Here is an 18,253-nt window from a genome sequence, read left to right as displayed (position 1 = left end):
AATTATATAAACTTGTACCACGGTGCTGATGAATTCTCAATTCTGATTGGCTGACAGACGTTTTGAGGTAAACTCACAGATAAAGTAGTTCCGGTCAGGCATTGGACCGCATTAAAGATGCATACACAACCATGATTTCGTGCAGCTAGGTTAGCATACATGTCCTGTGGATAAACATTTCCATTACCGTAGGATCTGCATATCGGACGTGATTGGTTAAAAGTAATTTAGTGATATTTGCTTGAATTCTCCCATTTGTAAGTCGCTTTGAATAAAATCGCCTGCTAAATTAATAAATGTAAATAATATCACAAACCAAACTCCTTTGAAGCTCTGCCCCCCTATTCGGTTTCATACAAAAGTGCTGAGAAAGTCTTTTTAAAATTTTTATTTTTTAAGTAGTATCACGTGATTTTTACCTTAAAAAAATTCTCCAGTTCAAAATGAGTTATATTTACTCTTTTACTCTTCGCCGAACTATCCATCAGTGCATCACAGCACTAGGCCACGAGCGGTAGGTGTGATAAACCAAGCTGGCATACGACTCCGACACTCGCTTTAGTGCAGTAGCGTGTGGTTTGGGACGCAGCCCACGACCGTACGTTTGGCTGCAGCACTTCAGAACGATGTCATCTTATTGTTCCTCTTAATAATATTCAGCGGAAGAGCAGCTGATGAAAACACGCAGACAAGGTTTGATTGGGAATGTACCAACTGAGCTGGAACTGTCGGGGGACGACAGGTTTATAATAGTACAGATTAATTTGATGAATTTACAGATAAATATTAGCTAATGGAAACCTATAGAATCAAGTTTATCGGCTGTCAAGAAATTTGTTGCATAGTGAGTGGAAAATCCTTAACCCCGCCCCTAAGCGAAATGTAAACCTCTGGCGGTTTTTACGCAAACTGTTACGACTTTGCAGGAGTGCCTTCCTGGTTTTCTTTATGTTACTAAACAATAACACTAATAAAATGGAGGACCTCCTTGCTGTAAGTCATGGAAATCCCACTATTACAGACAGAGAGAGGTCAGGAAGTGTGTAAGTTGTGTGTGTGTGTGTGTGTGTGTGTGTGTGTGTGTGTGTGTGTGTATAAGTGTACCTCTTTGGCCTTTGCTGCATGTCTTGCCGTCCTCCTCCAGGTAGAAACCTGTCTCACAGTCGCACCTGTAGCTGCCCGGAGTGTTGATGCAGATCTGAGAGCAAACCGTCTCGTTTTTACTGTTGCACTCGTTGATATCTGGAGGGAAGAAGAGAAGATGCAGAAGAACACAGGAAGGAATAATTTCTCACTTAGGTTTTTATTTGTTTATTTGAATCATTATTTATACTGCATAAAAACATAAAGACCTACACAGTTGTCAGTTTTATTTTAGCACTAATGCCTAAAACACCTTTCCATAGCTCTACCGTAATTTTTGGAGTACCGTAAATAAACTAAAACAAACACAATGCAATAATGATACGTATCTGGTGCTTTGCTGGATAAGTCGCAGCTCCTGCACCTGCACAAAGGCAAAAAAAGGAACTCATACTCTAGAAAATACGGTAACGTACTTGTGTTTCCATGACTCACCTAAGCAGTAGGGTTTCTGCCGGTTTCTATGGCGATCTCGGTCGTATCGGTAACCGGGGTAACACGTGCAGACGACACGGCCGAAATGATCCGTGCACTGCTGCTCGCAGGGGGCATCGGCGCACACGTCGTAATCTATTCACACACAAAAACAAACACATGAATACAAAATGCATGATAAAATAATGCTGCGAAAGTGCTTGATTGTTTTCAATCAGACAGAATTGAATATTAATTTTAAAATTACTTAATAATATTAAGATTAATAACATTCTACAGTACAGTATAGTACAGTATATAAATGCTTGATTGTGTTGCGGCTTTTTTAAAAATATGCGATGCAACTTTTGTGCGGAAAACTCGAATCGGCGAAATCGCAGTCGCACAAAATAGTTTTGCACGCTCTTTCCAAGCGATGTTTGTCGGTAAACGAGACCTTTTAGCTGTACAAACTTTTGAAGAGAGATTTGGCTGAACACGTGTCGTGTTGACGTCACGTGACCCGCCTCGGCCCGAATCTGCGGAAAATCTGCTCTAATTTTTAAAAAGAGTTTCCTTGATTTCGTGTTTATTTATGCGATCGCGAAAACCTTGGAGGGACCGGAATAATAAACTAGAACAACTCTTTCTCTGAAAACATGTTACGTTAATTTTTAATTGCAATTTATCCCCTTTCATGCGCAAATTAGCGCTCGTTATTTGGGATTTTGAAGATTGTATGATTATAACGAGATGATCTCAATAAAATAAAACCTAGGTCGAATTCTATAACAGATGGCGCGATAACGTGCGTTCTACCATACGTGTCAATCATACCATGAAGATCCTCTAACAGTAGATCTATGATTAAAGAAAATAACTACTTTTTGTTTACGTCATCAATCGGCATGACGAAGCAGAAAACAGAGCTCGAATTAACAAAAAAAAATCATAAAGTAATAAAGAGATTTTGGTTTTCTATCTATTTCTATCTATTCTATCTATTTATATCTATTCTATCTATTTATATCTATTCTATCAATTTTGCCAATACTACTACCAGATTTGTATTAGATCCTGTGAGTTTGCCGTCCTCCTACTGGTGGATTTTAGAAGAGGGTCGTGGCGGAGAGGTTTGTAGTCAGCCATCTTTGTCGTCTGTGGTTGCAATGAAAATAAATCGAGGGTCACGTTGCGCGTTCTAATAAAGCTGATGTCAACTCAAGAAATGTTTAAGATGCGCAATTTGTGCCAAGACGGCAAATAAACCGCACAGCATATTAAGACGGCTTTAGCCTGTTATCTGCTTTACCTTTTACTGCAGCTGACTTTAATACATCATGATTTAGATCGTACAAGTCCTTGGTGGAACACTTCTTTAATATTTAACTGCCGTTCTGTGTGTATTTGTTTGACATATGAAACCATGTATTAATGTGAATTTGTGTATGAGGTGTCAGGGCGAGTCAAATGAAAACCTTCAATTTAAAATGTATCTTGCATTGTTGTTGTTTTTTTTGCAAATGATCTCCATTAATTATTTTTTTATTAATGGTTTGCAAATAATCTCATAATCTCATTTTATTCCGTGCTCCAGCACTTCATGAATGAACTCAAATCAGATGTCGCACTTATACTGTTTTCAATCTGACCCACGTTCTTATATCAAAACACAGACAGCTGTTTGTAAAAAAAAATTAAAAATAAAGAATACAATTACTTAAATGTTAAACAGATATCTATTTTCTTTTTCTTTTAATAAGCTGTGTTTTCAGTTACTGTGGAGATCTTTATTGATTTATTGCGCAAAGACAAAAAAGGGAAAAAGGGGAAAATTGAGACGTTTATATCCGATGAGACATTCCTGAAGTTCCTGTGTTTCTCATCAGGAAGAGCAGATGAGGAAACATCGTCTCGCATTAATCCCACGGAAAATAACCGCTAAACTGACTCATACAGACGCATAAAACACACACACACACACACACACACACACACATTCACACACACACAAACACACATACACACGGTAAAACTGTTCATCGTGTGGCTCGGCATCCCAGAAGACAAGGTTTTCCTCTGACATTTACGACTAAAATCCTGTTAGCGGTTTCAACCGCGAAAACCTCCGAACGGGATCTAAAGAGAAAGTTCCTCTGCGTGTCCCGTCGTTTATAGACCTTTTATTACTGAACAAAACCTGACGTTAATTATACATAAAGAAAGAAAGAAAGAAAGAAAGAAAGAAATAGACAAGACAGAAAGGAAAAAAGATGGAGAGACAGACAGAGAAAAAGGTCGAAGGAGGAAATAAACCTGAAGGAAAGCACAAGTGAGAGAGAGAGAGAAAGTGTGAGAGAGAGAGAGACAGAGCTCGTACCTTCAGGAATACACTGTCCCAGAACGAACTTAAATCCTCCGCAGCATTTCTTCCTACAGCACATTAAAAAAATAAAGAAATAAAAATTCTGTTCAGTGTTCCACCAAATACAGCCGTAACATTTACTTTAATATCGTCTCTCCTCCTTATCTCTTTTGTCATGACAAACAAAACCTACACCACTGCAAAGACCTGACTACAGGCAAGAGTGACGAGAAGGATGGAATAAAACACTCCATGTCCTGCCGTTATAGGAAAATAAGCAACAGTGGCGTGGTGTGACGAGGCCGAGCTGCTGATTAAGATTCATTCTTCTTATTCCACTGCAATTCCTTTTATCAACTTTTATCACTTTATATTTATTTTATATCAATAAGCTCATTCTAATAATAATAATAATAATAATAATAATACGTTATCGTTTCTATAGCAACAGCTTGTGAAACGCATCGACGGATCCAAACGGGCGTGTGTAATCGCCAGTTGTGTGAGGAGGTGTTTGTTTAACGTTTACGGAAGGAGTCTCCAGTGTCAGAGGTTAAAACTGTGACTTTAAGTTGTCTGACATCTTCAGGACAGAGAGTTTTCGCTTCTTGGCGGTTTCTCGGTAATACGACAAGCTGTGATTTTTTTTTTGTCTAATTAACTTTAAGAGAGAGAAAAAAGAGAGACTGGTGAAAGAACGACTGTTTATAGATTCTGTAACGTAAGTGAGAACAGGAACTCGTTTGTTTCACGGACGTTCCAGAAAATTAACGTAACTATAAAGGGATAAAAATGATGACGTGTCCTTGTTTAATAAATATAGCGTTATAAATGGGACGTGCTGCTATAGGAAAATAATCAGTAACAGTAACCCCCGTCGTTGATTATTTTCCTATCACAGCATGCCACGGAGTGTTTCATGCCTGACTTATAACACTTGTTACTCTCAGGCTGTTGAGCTGAACATCGTTTGTGTAATAGAAAGATCATTTTTAAACTCGAGTGTTCACATTTTAACCTGAAGTGAGCAGAAGTATTCTTATGTTTCTTTCCCAAGCCACATTAATGTGTGTGTGTGTATGTGTGTCTGTCTTGGCCAGAGCCTGTACTGACTCACCTTTATACAATGCGACACTGATCCAACATTTTATAACACTCCACTGGGCTTTAAAAAAAAATTTCATAACAAAATTATCTCCTAAATTCAATCTGCTTAGAAAAACAATCATATGCATGAACTATATTTGTTCTAGAATTATTATATAAGGAATAAAACACTCGGTGTCATGCTGTTGTGGTAAAATAATCAACGACAGAGTGGTGTGAAGACTTTTCCCATAAGAGCATGTCCTGTAGTGGGTTCCTCCTCTTATACCACCAATTTATTATATTAAAAAACAATACTTTGTACTATTTTTGTTTTATCTGTTTACGGTTACATTTAATGTAGTGGAATGTCCACAAAACATGTTCCTGTTCTCCCTGACATTAAAGCAGCTATAAACAGTCGTGAGCAGAATAAAACCTTATAGTAGTGGCCATTTTATTTCCCGCGCTTACTTACTGTAGTCTACTGAACGTGTGTATTTAATCTATGTTTTATATTATAGTATTTCATATGACTTCTAATACATTTCACACTAATCTGCATGGCGTAATGTTCATGTGTAGTAAATGTGACATAAATATAATAACAGTAATATTTAAACAGATAAACAGTTCATGACTTCCTCTGTGTTTAAGGACGCAAATCTATTATATATAGGACATAGTAGTGTGTGTGTGTTTGTGTGTGTGTATATATATATATATATATATATATATATATATATATATATATATATAGTCATGTATCAAGGAAGGAACTCTGGAGTTCATTTCCCAGCAGCCACTGCACTGTACTACATCAGTGTCACATGACCACCTGCACCTGTATCACGGTTCTGTCAACAAGCACTCCAATATATAGCTACTGTTTGTACTGCTTCCTTGTCTCTTGTCATACTATGCTTTTGTCTATGCTGCCGTATTTAGTTTTTGCCACAGTGTTTTGTATGTTTGTTGTAGAGTCTTTTGTAAATGTTTGAAAATCTGTGCTTGCATCCATACTCAACTTCGTCTCATGACATATATAGGACACAGTAATGTGTAATATATATATATATATATATATATATATATATATATATATATATATAAAATACATTACTGTACAAATCTCTTTAAATATCACTTCTGCTATATAAAGAAATTCTTATATACATTGCACTGGAATACATTTCTGCTGTTTGTTTATTTATGTACACAACATATTTTTTGTATTAGGTTTATATTGTCCTCTGACCTATGACTATTTACAGTTGAGGTCATAAGTTTACATATGTTTACATACATTTTTCATAATTAAAAAAAATATAATAATACAAATGAGAGGGATCATAAAAATTGCATTTATTTGTTTGTCCCGCCCTGAATAAGCGCTTTCGCATAACAGATGCTTACGTATAGTTCACAAGACACAATAGTAACTTAGTTTACACAAATGAACCAGTTCCAAAGTTTACACATGCTCAATTATTAATACCATGCGTCGTTACCTGGATGATCAACGACATGACGTGTTTATGTTTTGTGATAGTCGTTCATGAGTCCCTTGTTAATCCTGAACAGTTAAACTGCCCACTGTTCTTCAGAAATATCTTCCAGGTCCTGCAAATTCTTTATTTTTCCAGCATCTTCTGCATATCTGACCCCCTTTGGAACAGTCGAAATATGATGCTATGTGATGTTGAGATCCATCTTTTCGCTCTCAGGACAACTGAGGGACTCATATATGACTATTACTAAAGGTGCAAATGTTCACTGATGCTCAATAAGGCAACACGCTACATTAAGGTGTGTGCGTGTAAACTTTTGAACAGGTGTAAATTATTATTATTTTGCCTTCTGGGAAACATGTAAATATCTTATGTAGCTTCTGAAGGGCAGTAATTAATGAAAAAATAAGATCTTTAAACAAAATAATAACCATTTATACAGATCATCCTGTTTAAAAGTTTACACCCCCCTGCTTCTTAATGTATCCACTATAACCTGGTCAGATATGCAGAAGATGATGGAAAAGTAAAGAATGTGTAGGATCTGGAGTTTATAGTTTAACACAAAAAAATGTGTGTAACTGAGGAGGCAGGAGGCATGAGAGAACGGGCCCAAGAGCAGACTCAGCTTAAGGGGTTAGAAAAGTTCTCCACCAAACTCAGTAGGTTATGTTTTAACCATTCAACCAGTGACTATATTTTTAATCAGCTTCCTATTTCCACCTGCCCTAAGCAGGACTCAAAGCCAAGATCTCAGCACTCATAACCTAACATGCTACCTACTCCACCACTAAAGCACCAGAAGCACAAGAGGACAGAGAACTTGGTGAAACTGAAGACAATAAACTAGAAAAAGAAAAAAGAAAAAAAAAAAAGACTCTGAAGGGAAAAAATGAACTCAAAAGTAGAACATTTCCTAGAACGTGACTAGGTTGACAAGGTGAGACCATCCTGGCACAGAGGAAAGACTAGACTACAGTGCTAGCTTTAAAAATTAACAATACCAACAAAGTCAGCTAAGGCTGTCACAAACTGACCTCAAGTCTGAGCACTGAGTCAGTTATTCTACCCTTAAATAGACCCAGGGGCAGGTGAGACTGCTTGAAGGTAATTAGCTGACAGACTGCTCACGTCGCCTTCTTGTGGCCAAAGTCGTCCTAGCAGGAAGCTGGCTTTGGTCATTACAAAATGAAAGAAAAACTTTTTTTTTTATACTAGTACAGTTAGCTAGCTTTGCTAATCTTCCAACAAAGCTAGTACAAAGCAGATCATGCAACATGTAAGTGTTATTTAATCTGTCTTGAACTGGTTGGCAACAGATTTTTGTTACTATCAGTACTAGCATGCAGCATGACAGTGCTAGCATGTCTAAACCGGAGGGTAAAATCAACGACAGATTTCTGTAAACCGAACGTAGTGTACAGTTGAGAGGATTCTCACGCTACAGCCTGAGGAATTCCCCCAAACCGTAATGATCATAACAGACTGGAATAAACAGTTCTGCCAATCTGGCCTGCCGTTTTATAATAAATCAATCTGGATAAATCTCCACTGCGCCGAAATCTGGGCTTCCCATGCAACTAGGATTAGAACAAAACGGGATTAAAAATAAACAAAGAGTCGGAGAAATGTAGATAAAAAAACACATGGTTGTGTTCATCGATTGAATTTTCAACTTTACAAAAACACTTAGATATTTGAAACTCATTTGATAGCTGTTTTTTTCCTTTTCTTCTATTTGACCAAAATCACGTGACCCGGAAACTCCGTTTATGTACCATAAACGCACTAACTAATAGGCATGTTAAAATAAATCTGACACAAAAATTTAAGCATGCCCATCGCTTTGCTTTCTATGGAAATAAACGAGGTTACTGCAGCTTTATTTCTCGCAACGACGAGTTCATATTGCGCAACTTTGACTTTATTTCCTGCAATTACGAGTTTACGTCTCGGACTTATTCCTCCGCAATTTAGACGTCCACTTGATATTTAGCGAGTTACAAAGAACGTACCAACTATATACAGTAAGTTATATACAGTAAGTGATATACAGTAAGAACAACACTCATCAGCTAGTCAAGACAAGGAAAACCAGTGCGCTTGTAACCTGAAGTTAGACGCATTTCATTAGATGTTATGCAACTATAACGCACGTGGGGGTGGAGTTTTGAATAAAGCACCAGGGGTTGGTGTGTCTCAGTTATTCTGACATTGTCATTCAAGGGCAATATTAAATACATGAATATGACACATAAACAGGACTGAATTTTTATCCTTCAACCAGTGGGCTGTTTTCTTTAGCATTGAATTAACAAAAACATCTGAATTATAAGAACTGGTGTCTGTTATTATGTTTGTTTTGAGCTGAAGTCACATTTGTTCAGGAGAAATTTTTTTGTGATCTCGTGATTGTGAGCGTAATTAAAATGCATGTGACGTGTTGAAGTGTGCAGATTTTATAATGTGTGTGATTATGTCTGTTATATTTTTTTCATTGGTTACGATTGTACAAACCTTGTAGATCGAAGCCTGACTCAGATTCTTAAAAACAAACAAACAAACAAAGCACTGAAAAATATCCCAACGTGTCTGAGTGTGTGTGTGTGTGTGTGTGTGTGTGTGTGTGCATGTGCATGCGTGGATTCACTTCTAAAAGTGTATTATGAGATGATGTAAAGTGTAACTGCTTTGGTGGTCTGATACTTAGGGGGAAATTATGGGACTGTTTTATGTGTCCTGACATTCCTACAAGTCAGAAAATCATAAATCACACAAAGGGTGTGTCACATTACGTTATAAATGTGTGTTTCACCTGATCCTCCTGTTCAGAAGCCTGTCAGACTGACAGTGTGAGAAATTAAAGTGTGTGACATGCTGCTCTAACTTTAGCCATCAGAGTGTGTGTGCATGTGTGTGTGTGTGTGTGTGTGTGTGTGACCTTCGAACCTTCAACGCATCCTCTGAGTCTTGTGGTGAAATAAATCAATCATGGTCATGTGACTAGTCACAGGATACCACACAGTGCACACATACACATACACACACACACACACACACAATAACGTACAACACCTGTGAGGTCTCATTAAATCTGGCAATAATCATATAAACTAAGGCTGATCATTAATATACAACTGTTTTATATTTATATATATAAAATTAGAAAATATAAATATTTCTGTAAAAGAAAAAAATACGTAAACACCCGAGCACGCAGCAAACATGACCACACAGTGCGATTTTATTACTTTGCTACATTTTATTTTACTACGACTTTTTTGGTTTACATGTAGAGCAATAATAGTAATAGGGCATACAGGCTGGGTCACAGACGTTCTCACACACACACACACACACAGAAAAAACAGACTTGGGTTTAATAATCCAGAACAGAGCAGCTGGAGGAAATGAAAGCGCACTGATCATTAGTTAATGATGTCGTTTTAAGGCCAAGCTTTTAATCTGAATCCATATAATAAATCAGTAAGCAGGTGGGACTCGCCTTTAATTACGCACATTTCACCTCTTTCACACTGAAGCATCTGTAAACGCTAATGAAGAACAAATGCATGTGTGCGTGCCTGTGTGTCTAAAAAAGAGGAAGGTTTTATTAAAATCCGCCATACGACATCACTGAAGCATGGGACTGACCCACCACTCGTCTACTTCCCTTCCTCATTAAACACAGCATACTGACAACGTACTGCGTTATATTGCAGACATATGGAGATACATGACATCATAACGAAGGCTTTATGAGACACATCAGAGGAAAAACAGTCGTCGTTAGCATCCCTGAGTTGTAATGTTTCCTCACGGCTTTCCCCTGAAGTGTTTGTAAATTATTAACAGGAACGAAGAATGATATCTGAAACAATTTCCTTGTTCCCTTCACACACTGTATAGAGTTCTGTCAGCTAGCAAACCTCCTAGCGTGCTAACTAGCTACCGTACCAACCAGCTAGCAGAAATCATGTTTTTGATAGTGCTGATTAACATATAGCAGAGCTCATTGAAGTTTGATTTTACAGTCAATGCTAAGTGTAATCACAGTTCTTTTTTAATCAAACTGACCCTTTTCTTATAGATTTACCAACATATCTGAGGGAAAAGTTGATATTCCTGACAGTTTTGTGTCATTTCTGCTGTCGTTCTGCATTTTTTTTGTCCCCAATTAAGTATCTGCATGTTAGCTAGCTAGTAAGATGACGCGTTAGCCTCCATCATAGCCTAAACAAATCCAAGGCAAAAGTGTAGCAGTTCACTTTTGAACTGAGATTTTCTTAATTCTACACAAAGCGACAAATCCTAAACAAATGATTCCTCGGACCAATCTTACGGCGCCTCTTTAGTTTCCCGTTCACAACTTTACTTCCTGTCTGCAATTAGTTCCTATTTATTATCATAATGCTGCATCTTATCCTGCCATATAAAATGTATGCAGTATAAAGACATTATGAAGAAAAGTAGAGCTTGGAGGGAAGTAGCAGAGATTCATGACATGATGGCTCTGGTGAATATCCAGTATGTAATTAGCTAGTGAAATTATGGGATTACGTTAGGCTAATCTGAGAATGAAGCTAGTGCAAAGCTGAGCACATAACAAGTAAACCAAACTTTTTTTTTTTACTTTCACACGGCTTAGTTTTATCTTAATTTGTGTTTAAATAGCTAGGTTTAGAAGCTATACTGTATATATCTACTCACGAGAACTAAAAACTAAAAACAGGCCACGCCCTCAAACAGCGATCGTAACACTTGCTATACATCCACAAGACAAAACTACAAGTGACAGTTCACAAAGGGTCTTTATTTGTGCATAATTGTAGCTGGGGTCAAAAACACTAGGGACACAGGTTCATCTGAGGTAAATCTGAGGTAAAAATAAATAAATAAATAAATATAGAACACATGCAAAAGTCAAAACAAAGAAACAAAAAACAGCAAGACTAGAATTTCTCAGGTCCCAGAAGAAAAACACGCTTTTGTTTTGCTTAAAGAGCAGCGGTTGTCATTGTCAGCTCTTCTGCGACTGCTGAGACGTTCACTCCACCGTTTGTTTATTTCTTTCTTCCTGTCGCGTGCTTTTGCTGTCCAAATAATGACAAGCAGAACAAACCTCAGCCTAAGAAATGTGCTCTAGATAAAATGGAAACTACACCTTGATGTTCTGTAACTGCTAATCTTTATTAGCGCAATGCTGTTTAACGCTAACATACACTGAGCTGGATTTATATACTGATTTATAGCCGTAGTGTCCATCTTGTCTCTTCGTTATGGTGTGTATCTGCATTATGGAGCGATTGCGTGAGTGTTTTTGATAAATAAACGTGTCACCAAGGGGCTGACTCATGTCTGCTGACACACATACACACACGCTACACACTCCTACTGATCCAAAGCATCTCTGGAAATTGATCAAAGGCTGTTAATCACAATCACATCACATACACGCAGTGTCTGTGACACGTGTTTCTGTCTTTGTTTTAGCTACGAGATAAATGTGTGGTTATTGAGGCATTTACAAAAAAACAACACAAAAAAAATGTTGCAAAGATGCGACAAACTAAGAAAAAATATATACGTTCTCTAGCAAACACTACATTTAAGTTTGTGTGTTTTTATCGTTATCTCCTGAGGTAACATTAGCTAGCAGTAATCTACAGCTACATTTGCTGACTTTTATCTTGCTAGCATTAACTAACAACAAACATTAGCCAGTGTTAGATTGAGTGAGATTTATTTCGAAATGTGTAACATCAGCTCGAAAAAGATCGCCATAAATCTAGCAGTAATCTCCTGAGGTAACTTTAGCTAAGTAGCAGTAAACTACTGACGTGATTTTAACTACGTTTACTGACTTTGATCTTGCTAATGATAACTAGCAACAAATAATGACTATCATTAACCTTGCTAACAAGATTTAATCTTTCTGCCCGTGTCACTCACTGATTGATTTAAAAGTTTTTTAAAAAGTTTTTTTAAAACAATAAGAAAATCTATATTTGCTTTTCGACTAGCAAACTCCTACTGAAAAATAAAACAAAAAACCCCTCATAGAATGGTTTTAATAGAAACTTTAATGGTCCCTGTGGGTCTCTAATTTGTTGCCTTCTGTTGGTGGCATGTTATGTCTAGTGGATACAATTAAGAACCAATAGAACAACTTTGACATTTGGTACTGGTTTTAATGGTTAACTGATGGTTTGTACTTGTATTTTTAGTGGAAACCATTTCTGTGATGGATTCTACTGTTATTTTCAGCAGGGACCTAAGCACAGATTTTGTGTAACGTTAGCTATCAAAAAAATAATTCTCCAAAAATCACCTAAAAGCTAGTAGTAACTTCCTGAGGTAAGTTGGCTATTTAGCAGTAACTTTTTTTGGTAAAGGTTAGCTAGCAGTAATCACCTGAGGAAGTTTTAGCTATTTGGGAGTAACTCTCTCCGTAACATTACCTAGCAATAACCTCCTGAGGTAACATTAGCTATTTAGCAATAAACAACTATAGTAACTTTAGCTATTTAGCAGTAGCTTTCTTTGGTAACATTAACATTAACCTAGTAGCAATCTTCTGAAGAAGCTTAGCTATTTAGTAATAAACCCCTGTGGTAATTTTAGCTAATACTAATTCCCTGAGGTGATTTTAGGTACATTTACTGACTTTTATCTTACCAATGTAAACTAGCAACAAACACTAGCTGGTGTTAACCTTGCTAACAAGATTAACATTTACATTTACATTTATTCACTTAGCAGATGCTTTTATCCAAAGCGACTTACAAATGAGAAAAGATACAAGCAAAGATTTCTGCCTGTTCTAGTAACATTCTAAACATATTTTAAGACACATTTTCTCTTAGATTTTTATTGGATGTCTTAGTTTAAAAAAAAGGCAGTTTTTACATTTACGAATTTAACAAAATAAATAAATAAATAAAAAGTCAGTAAAGAAAGTAGCTACAAAACATTTTCCAGACAAAGTATATTGTCACATTGGCACTCTTTCTCATTTCACACAGTCTAATCCGGAGCCATTGTTTGTGTGAAAACACCTGCATTTTCCTCCTTTCACACTTTATTAGCCGATTAACGATGACAGGGATCAGGTTTCCCTAAGATTTAGCATGACCACAGTTATCCATGTTTGTCTTTGACTGCACCAGTTACACGTGAGCACACACATACACACACACACACACAAGTTGATGTAAACACACCACAGTAAGAATAACACTCTAAACACAGATTTAGCAAGAGAATCAAGAAGGGATAAAAAAAAAAAAAAAATATCCACAAATAATGCTAACTCTAGCTATATGTACGACAGGTTACTGCTATCAAACTTGGCTAACAGCAGTCTCCTCCTAACAAGCATCAAAACTACTTACCATTTACTTCTAAATTTAACACTAAATGTATATCGTAGCAGAAAAACACCTATCTTGTTAGCAAGGGGAATGCTAGCCTGTTTTTGCATCTGTTTAACATTAGCAAGACTGAAGTCCATAAATGTAGCCACAAAGTTACCACAGGATAATACTGCTAGCTAGGTAGCTGAAGTTACCACAGGATAATACTGCTAGTTAGATAGATGAAGTTACCATAAGATAATACTGCTAGCTAGTTAGCTGAAGTTACAATAAGATAATACCGCTAGCTATCTAGCTGAAGTTACCATAAGATAATACTGCTAGCTATCTAGCTGAAGTTACCATAAGATAATACTGCTAGCTAGCTAGCTGAAGTTACCATAAAATAAATACTGCAAAAGCTCAAGTTAGCACAGTAGGTAAATGCTAGCTTTTTTGTGATTTTCCCCCTAAATAAATCTGTGCTAGTAAAACAGATTTTTAAAAAAAGATTAATAAATTAGCCTATGAGTGATTACTAGCTTAAGCTTGTTAGCAAGATTAATACTTGCTTGTTCTGCATGTATTTAATGTTAGCAAGATGAAAGTTAGCAAGGGCTAAAGTTAGCAAAGAAAATTATTGCTAGCTAGATACATTTACCACAGGAAATTACTGCCAGCTAAACTAAATTTAGCACACGACGTTACTGCAAGCATTTCTGCCATTTACTTATAAATAAATCTGTGCTAAACAAACAAACAAACAAAAAAGTTTTTTTTAAAAAACAAAAGAAAACAATGAGTGTTTCATTCCTTACATATTTAACATTTATATGTTTCATCAAAAGCTGCGTAACTACTACCTGATTGGGACAAAGAAAATACTTTTAGTAGTTAGCATTAGTTATGCAAGTTAGTGTGTTTACATTACAGTTCTGTGGTAAAATTAATGTTAACAAAGTGGTGACTGCTTCAAAGCATCAAATTTGATTGACAGGTCATCGCAGTTTACCACAAAATGATAATTCTTGCTTGGGTTGTCGTATACATGTTACGCAAGTGTGCAATTTTGTTATTTTGAATGCAGCCCATGAAAAAAAAACAGAAAAGAAAAAATGACTCGGTTAGCCAGAAGGTTATTTCTCTTTGAGACACGTGACCTCGGCTAATCTGTTTCAGCAGTGTCAAGTCCCCAAAGAGCACAGTGTTCACATCTGGACCTCCTCCCTGCCTCTCAACACCACACACACACACACACACACACACACACACACACACCATTACGTATTACACTTTACATACACTGTCACATCAGCTGCTCCTGTTCATGTGCATACTTTAATGAGGTCTGTATCGTGCTACTGTTATTTTTTAGTTTTTTTGTTTATTTTTGGGAAAGTGAATCAATAAGCACAGACAAGAAAATGTGTGTGTGTGCGCATGTGTTTAGATGAGGCACCTATAATAAAAGGATGAATGAGGTGCTGATGAAATTCATGCTTATCAGCAAACTTTGTGTAGTATTTTAGGTCTTGATAACCTCAGTGTGCGTGTGTGCGTGTGTGTGTGTGTGTGTGTGTGTGTGTGTGTGTGTAAATGGTGACGTTCTGTATTAACACACCATTTATCATGGCTATATGCAGTTTGGGATGCAGGCACAGTATACAATAACAACACTGTATACTGAACCATCATTATGCTGTCTCTGAGTGTGTGTGTGTGTGTGTGTGTGTGTGAGTGTGTTCACACACTGCTGTCAGACAGACGTTGGATGGCCAACCACCATGCATGAGCTAAACGCTACAGGACTCTCTCTCTCTCTCTCTCTATCTCTCTCTCTCTCTCTGTGTTCAGGGCGGTCTTCAATAAAGCTCATTAGAGGCACGTCTGTTCTTTCTGTGCTTCTGAGGGAGGTTCTTGATAATGCATTTCAGATCAAAACACAAACACAAACACACACACACACGTTACATTCCTGCATGCTGAGCACAGATGTATTCTCCCCCGCATACACACTCTCTTTCACTCTCTCTCTGTATCATAACACCCCTGAGCAGTCTTTTATGAGTGCTGTAAATGTGTGTGTGTGTGTATGTGTGTGTGTGTGTGTGTGTGTGAGCTGACAGTCTCACCAGTTTCTCTGCCAAGGTAAAGACACACCTGTCAACACTTCCATATGCAGGTTATATTAAATACATAATTGGCTTCAAATGGATGTTTAATGTAGTGTAGAGCCTGAGGGTTCAGGTTCGATCTGACGCGGTCATAATATTGTTTTCAGAGAATTCAGACAAAAATGAAATACACACAACGTCCTCTTCCGACCATCCGACCGTTCTCTCCACCGAGGACGATCTGGTGCTCGTTTGGTCCTGTGTTATCTCGAGGTCGGAGTACTCCAGCTCCTTCTCCTTCCTGGCAGGTCTTCCTCTGCGTGCCTTCAGACCCCCCCATCTGCTCGACTTGTTTTAAATATCCCTATTGCTACGTTCCCTTCTCTCGCTTCCCGTAACTGCTGCATCGCATTTAAAACCCTGACGTTTGCCTACAAAACTAAAAACACTTCTCAAAACCCTCATCAATCCCCGCTCTACACCATGTTCCCGTCAAGCCTCTAGTGCGACCCGCCCTTCATCAAAACATATGCGAGGCGCTCCACGTAAACGGATTGAAAACGTGTACAATCGCTGATATACGTAGTGAAGGAGACGTTTATTTAACGTTTATGGAAGGAGTCTCCAGAGTCAGTGCTTTGTAAATGTCAGAGGCAAAGCTGTAAATTTAAGATTTCTTAGTAACTTAAAAAGAGAGAAAAAAGAGAGGCTGGTGAGGGAACCACTGTTTATAGCTGATTTTAATGTGCATTTCGTGGATGTTCCACAACAAAAAATGCACATAACTATAAATAGACGGAAAGTAAAACCTGGCGTTCTTTAATAAATAAAAAAAATTCATCCTTGACCAATCTAGGTGGTATAAGAGGAATAAAACACTTCATGACATGCTGTTTTTAATTTAATACTTGCCCATCGGTCATAGTGATTTACACAATACAACCGCAGGAGTGTAGCAAATCATTTCACGTTCTAAACGAACTGATTTCCATACACCCCACCCCTTTAATTTGCATATGCATTAAGGCAACCCCCAAAAAATGTGTTATTCTGTGCAGATGAAAGATGCAACCCTCCGAAGAACCGGTCAACAAATACAGCGCGCACGTTCGTTTGCAGGTGTTTCATTTCTTTATCAGCTCCTTGATATGGATTTGTGTTTAAATGTCAGTTTGTGTGACAATCTACAGAACACAGGGTTGCGGGTCAGGGCTGCGGTGTCACCCGAGGAAAACTCATTAACGTCCTTTGCTCGGTTCTGATTGGCCAAGTTCCACCTAGTTTTCACTCCCTAAACATGAGCTTCTGCAGCTGGAGAATATAATACATACACACACACGCACACACACACACACACACACACACACACACACACTCTCTCTCTCTCTCTCTCTCTCTAACTCACATACAATCATACTAAACAGTAAGCCAGGGTGGTGTAATCCGTAAGTGTGACCTTGGGGTCGGAGGTCAGCTTGGACTCATGACTCATCGGAGATTCAGAAAGCCTAACTGCTTTTATTTTGCGTGTTTATTTTGCGTGTTGTTTCATTCTCTGCGCTCTCTGTTCCTGTAAACAATTAAAGATCCAAAAGCAATAAAAACAGCAGCAGGAGCAGCAGCAGCAGTCGAGCTGCGATCTTCAGTTCCACGTGGTAACCCATCCCATCTGTAGTGTTTTTCTACAGCGCGAAGAGACAATGAATCGTCCAACATTCCTGTTTTTATTGGCTTAAAGATATAAACACAACCTCAAAAGAAAACAACTCGTGGAATAAAGAGGTGAAGCTCTATTCAGCGGTTAAAGATCGGTGCCTTCGACCTGAAGGTTGTGAGTTCAAATCCATGAACCTGCTACAAACAAGATTCTCTTCACCCTAAATCATTCAAGACACGTTTGTGCGGCTAATATTAATTCTATCGATGTGGATTAGTTTCGACCAAGCTATTTTTACCTCCCAACCAATCGCATTGCAGCGAAAGCGAGAAAAACAAAATGGAGGACAAAATCCCAGTTAAACTATTTGTCATGTTATTGAACGAATATGACGAGATTTACAAAAATAGATATATATATACATTACTGTTAATTGTTCAAGTTTCTGTCTCCGAAGTTATAGCAAAGACAAACGACCTCCTCATGGCGAGACTTAGCCCAAGCTGTAATTCATCAAAATAACAAATTTAATCTAGAGATCAGAGGGCTAGGCTGGTTAGTTCACCAATATTAGCTAATCTGGTAAGGTACGCAACTTGAGATGCCGG

The 18,253-nt window shown here is 37.7% G+C and overlaps 1 protein-coding gene across 1 annotated transcript in view; it reads right to left on the bottom strand.

The window, feature by feature from the left end:
* The window catches only part of ccbe1 (collagen and calcium binding EGF domains 1), a 72,785-nt gene that overhangs the window by 17,289 nt on the left and 37,243 nt on the right, over positions 1-18,253 (bottom strand). The window contains exons 3-5 of the mRNA XM_017493110.3: positions 3,938-3,990; positions 1,579-1,713; positions 1,105-1,242 (exon numbers count right to left, since the gene is read on the bottom strand). Of these exons, the coding sequence (XP_017348599.1) occupies positions 1,105-1,242; positions 1,579-1,713; positions 3,938-3,990 (326 nt within the window). The remainder of the gene's footprint in view (positions 1-1,104; positions 1,243-1,578; positions 1,714-3,937; positions 3,991-18,253) is intronic.

This window comes from Ictalurus punctatus, chromosome 18 (assembly GCF_001660625.3).
Source record: "Ictalurus punctatus breed USDA103 chromosome 18, Coco_2.0, whole genome shotgun sequence".
In the NCBI taxonomy this organism is placed as follows: Eukaryota; Metazoa; Chordata; class Actinopteri; order Siluriformes; family Ictaluridae; genus Ictalurus; species Ictalurus punctatus.
This window is presented reverse-complemented; position numbering and strand designations above follow the sequence as displayed.